At 50.0% G+C, this 5,036-nt stretch overlaps 1 protein-coding gene across 1 annotated transcript; it reads right to left on the bottom strand.

The window, feature by feature from the left end:
• Positions 1-2,132: 2,132 nt before the first annotated feature.
• Hand2 (heart and neural crest derivatives expressed 2) lies at positions 2,133-5,027 on the bottom strand. Its single transcript, XM_013025277.1, has 2 exons — positions 4,404-5,027; positions 2,133-2,989 (listed from the first exon to the last, which is right to left on the bottom strand). Exons 1-2 carry the CDS (start codon positions 4,956-4,958, stop codon positions 2,891-2,893), a joined length of 654 nt encoding a protein of 217 aa, XP_012880731.1. The 5' UTR covers positions 4,959-5,027; the 3' UTR covers positions 2,133-2,890.
• Positions 5,028-5,036: the final 9 nt, after the last annotated feature.

Here is a 5,036-nt window from a genome sequence, read left to right on the forward strand (position 1 = left end):
CAGTGACCCATGCAACTAGGTGGCAGGAAGCACCGAGCTGGTTGGCATCTAGGAGCTGAATGAGGGACAGGAGAATTCAAGGGATCCTGGTGACCTCAAAGTGTTACCCAGTTAGACTGTGTCTAGACAGAAGGTTTGGGCCTCAGGTGTGGAAGCATTTGGAGCTTTTAGTTGATCAGATACAGGATACTGCTGAGTTTCTGGTCAACTGGGGCCTCTGGCAAGTTCCAGTGGCATAGCACATGACACACTAGAGCCTGATGCTGTTGGAAGCAGCCACTAGCAGAAGAGATAGTTTGGGAAATGCCTCGGCCGCAGCAAGACAAAGAAGCTGAGTGTCTGGAACTCTGGTTTAAAAGCATGGGTATTACTGGGCTGCTGCACCGCAGTGATGCACTAGGGTCTTTGGTTCCCTTGTACTGTGTCAACCAGAGAAAGCATTAAACCCACAGAAGTACAGGGAAGGCCTGGGCAGGAAGACCAGCTATCCAAAGAATGCATCATCACATGGGCATAGTGACGAAGACTCCTCTCTGGCTCAAGTTAAATTTTTGCTGCCTCCATTACCTTCATTCTATCACTCTGGTAGTATTCCTTTCTTTCACCTCTAGAAGCTGAAGTCTTTCTTCTAATGGGATAAAAAATATAGGCCCGGGAGGAGATTAGAAGCAAAAGAAGGAGGGAGCTGTTCCATCAATCAGACAAGGATCTCGAGAGCATCAGAAAACCAGGGTGCGCCTCCCCCCACTCCCTAGTGCTATAAACAAAGGCAAGTGTCTGTAAACACAGCCCCTAGCCCACCAAGTTGGCCCAGTGCTGGCTGACCTGAAGGGAGAAAGTTCAGATCGCTTTGGCCAAGTTGTTCTAACCCCTGGCCCCTGCGTTGTCCGATGCCTGCAGAAGTCCTACAGCCACTGGTACATCTCTCCTGGGGACACTTGCAAATTTGCCCACACCGGCCTCATTGGGGCCTACTACAAGCCACTGGTCAAAGTTGGCATTGTTGGGACATCACAGGAAACTCTGTGACTGTAGACAAGGTGCAGAGGATGGGCTCCAAGATGGAAACTTTCTGGAAGCCTCTCAATATCAGATTTATAAGCGTGGCATTTCATGAAACAAACGGTTTATTATTTTTTAAAATATGGTTCACCTTTCTTCCACCCCCTTCCGAATTCATCCTCCCCTCCTCTTCTTCTTCTTCCTTCCCGCCCCCCCCATTCTCCTCCTCCTCCTCCTATCCTGTAGTCAGTTCTTTATGGTATTTCAGTTTCTCTGGTTTCTAGAGCAGAAATTCAAGCTCAGCAGGAAAATGAGGCCACAGGGACTTTCTTCCGGGATATTAGATATTATGGGACTCCAGGAGACCAGAACTCCCCAAGGGGTGAGGACCCCTTCGGTCAGCTGGTAACCAACGGAGAGTGCCTCTTGTTCCACTGGGCTTTGGGGCCAGGAAGACTTCAGACATTGCACACGGTTAATATTGAGTTCCTGCAGCTCCTTGTAAATCTAACCCACCCCTCGCCTCCCTTTAAATCTGTGGTCTTGTTCGCGATTTCTTACTTGACGTAAAATTCCTTGTTACCTCATCATAGACATTTTTTTTTCAAAAGCACCCCCACATCCCCAAACTGAGCCTGCTCAGAGAAGAATCCTCTCATCTAGACTACAAGCAATTTCTCCTTTTCCTTTTTTTCCTTTCCCCTCTCTCCCCCCATCCCTTGGATAAAAGCCACACACACACACACACACACACACACACACACACACGTACATTACTAAACACTAAAGACTATTTCCTACACCGGTAACAATGCCTGGGATTCTCCTGACACCTCTTTCACCAAAAACATATTCCCCAAACACAACCCCTGCCCCAAGCATGTCATCTGGTTGACTTCAGGAAAATGAGAACACTTTGGCATCTTCAGAGCCAATTCCCAGCCTTTCTCCCACCCAGACACATCTTCTAAGGACCACTGAAGGGTTTCCAACACTCCACAGAGTTCCAGCCCCCAGGCTCGATTTTTCACTAAAGACCCTTCTCTTTCACACAACCTCCACAAGCTCCTGGACCTCAGTCATATGGATGGATAGGAAGCACTTAAAAAAATAAAGTTAACAAGCAATTCTGATAATTTAGTTTACTTCTGAATATTTTAAATATTATGAAAACAAGTATAACAGCTTTGTTTTCAAAACTTTTGAGGTATCAACCATTAAAAGATTAGGGTTTTGTAAAAAAAAAAGAACACACAGTGGTTTATTGAATACTTACAACGTTTACATCTTCAATATTAATTAAATTCCACTTAGTTTCAGAGGACGGAAGTGCACAAAACAAGTACTGTTGGAAACATTTTCGAATAAAGAACCACCACATAGGAAAAGACAGCACTAGATATCAACCCCCAGCTGAAATGCTAGCGGCCCGGTTTTCTGCTTTGAAATAAAACTTTATAATTGCCAGGAATATTTATACCCAAAGGCCAAGTTTTAAAGATACATTTCACATATACACTAGTGTCCACTGCCTTTATCTGGAAGGAGCTGGGTAACGCTGGTGTCTACACAGCCAAGAGGCAACATTCACGCACACAGAATCTACTAGTCGATGGGATCCCTTACCCACGCGGTAGTGTCCTCTTCATATTAAAATATGGAATGCTTTTCTTCAAATATCCACTTTTTTTGGAGGGGGGAGGCGGGAGCGGATACCTCAAGGTGTGGGGGGCAAAGAGATGGGGAAGGAAATTGCACATAAATAAACGGGATGAGCCAACTGCAAGAAGTCCTCCAGCAGAGCCTGAGGGTTTGCCAAGAGTTCTGGGTCTTCATCTGGCGCTGTGGCCCAGGCTCGCTCATTCTCTCTCTTCTTTTCCCCAAATCTTCACTGCTTGAGCTCCAGCGCCCAGACATGCTGTGGCCAGCCCGTCCGCCCTTTGGTTTTCTTGTCGTTGGTACTCACTGTGCTTTTCAAGATTTCATTCTGGACAGAGGGTGAGAAAAACCGAAGAAGAGAAATTCAGAGAGAATGGCTGGTCTCAGGCCACTCGGGTGCTTCCTAGGCTCTGAGTTACAGTACAAGGGAGGAAAGGCTGAAAGGTGGGGGGTGGGGTGGGGGGGTGGGATGTAATTTTTCAGTTGCGGACTTTGCAGCGAGGTGCTGCAGGTTTGCAACACCATAGCTACTGCCGGGGCCTCCATGCTGCAAGGCTCAACTACCAGATCGGCAAGTTTATAAACAACTGCCTGCTTTGCAGCCGTTTATGGAGGAGACAGGGGTCTTTTTCTGAGTCCAGATGTAGGGGAGGCAGTGGGGGTCGGTGCTAACTCTGCCTTCTGTTTTCAATAGCAATCGCAGATTCCTGTTCTAGGAAAAATGGGGCGAAGGCCCCACAGCATTGGCGTGGGCCTCTCTACCCTGGGCTCCCTAGTCGGCCTCCAGCTCAGTAGCACCGCCCGGCAGCCTGAGGCCTCTGAAATCTTTGCTTATTTGCGAGGTCACTCGATTATAAAGCAGTCAAAGGACTGAAGGCCCCAAAGGAGAAAATCTGGGAGACAAATGGAATCATTTTTCAGGCCCTTCATGTCCATAGTCCTGGCCCAAACACCACTCCCCTATGGTCACTTGGTAGAAGCCTGACAATATATTTTTGTAACCGTATTTTTGCCTGGTTCACTAGAACATTGTTAAGAACAATGACCACAATAAGCTGGACTCTTTTTTGGTCTTAAAATGCATACTCTCCTTCAAATACAACCACTGTTATCTGTGGAGTGTACGCATGTGAGAAATCACATTTTTAATGACATAGCCGAAGCGAAACCTAGGCTGTACTTTGAAATTAAAGACAATATTTACCTGCATGTTTTATGTCTCCTAGTAATTAGAGCAACCAGAAAACCTTAGAGTCGTTGGCAACCTTCTTTTTTGGAGGGGAAAATATGAACAACAGTGAAATACTTGGAATAGGGGATTTAGGGCTAACTTACATGAAAACAAAATGGAAATCAAGGTGGGATCCGAGGCCAATGAAGCCTCTAACGAATGCATAATGAGGGAGTTCCGGGCCGGTATGACCCACTTGGGAAGATGGGTCTGGACCAATAGTTTAGCAGGCCCATCCTAAGCGATCGATCGTCCTTAGACGATTAGAAGCCTGAAGCGTCTGAAACATTCCCTGAAGAAAAGCTTCTCTTCCTCTGGCTGACATCCTTCCCCTCTCCTTTTCCCCTCTCGACCTGGTTGCAAACAACCTACCGCCTAGGTCTACGCAACTAACGGGTGCCCGAGGCTATTTCTGGGCACAATTAGCAAGACCAAGAGAGCAGCAGCCATCTCCGGAGAGAACCCTACCGGTTCTCCCCTCTTCCCACCGCCTTCCGCCCCAGGTACTGACCAACTCCTTCTTCCTCTTCTCCTCTTTCACGTCTGTCTTCTTGATCTCCGCCTTGAAGGCCTCCGCTTCGCCGTTCTGGTCATCCTTGGCCAGCAGGTCCATGAGGTAGGCGATGTAGCTGGTGGCCAGGCGCAGCGTCTTGATCTTGGAGAGCTTGGTGTCGGCGGGCACGTTGGGGATGCACTCACGCAGCTCGGCGAAGGCGCTGTTGATGCTCTGAGTCCTGCGCCGCTCCTTGCGGTTGGCGGTCCCGCGGCGCTTCACCGGGCGCGGCCCCCCCAGGCCCGGGGGCCCCGCGCCGGGCGGCACTCCCCCATAATGGGAGTGGTCCAGGCCAGCGGCGCCGCTGGCATACTCGGGGCTGTAGGACAGGGCCATGCTGTAGTCGGGGGGCGACATCTCCGGGTGGCCGATGAGCCAGCCGTGGAAGTAGGGGTTCTCCTCGTGGCTGCAGCGGCTGGCGGCGGCGGCGGCGGCAGCGGCGGCAGCGGCGGCGAACGGATAGCCCTCATGGTGCACCACCGGGTGGTGGGGAAAGCCCCCCACTAGACTCATGTCGCCCTCCGCGCCCCTCCACGCGCCCCAGCGTGCGCGCAGCCCCGCCGCGCTCTCCGCGTGGGCCCCGGCTTCGGC

Source organism: Dipodomys ordii, unplaced genomic scaffold (genome assembly GCF_000151885.1).
Source record: "Dipodomys ordii isolate 6190 unplaced genomic scaffold, Dord_2.0 Scaffold4, whole genome shotgun sequence".
Taxonomy (NCBI): Eukaryota; Metazoa; Chordata; class Mammalia; order Rodentia; family Heteromyidae; genus Dipodomys; species Dipodomys ordii.

Bases quoted from the DNA above. Each gene is read 5' to 3' on its own strand.
- Hand2 (XM_013025277.1), bottom strand. From the start codon at position 4,958: ATGAGTCTAGTGGGGGGCTTTCCCCACCACCCGGTGGTGCACCATGAG. The intron at 2,990-4,403 runs GTCAGTACCTGG...CCCTCTGTCCAG, and splicing joins AGAAGAGGAAGAAGGAGTTG to AATGAAATCTTGAAAAGCAC.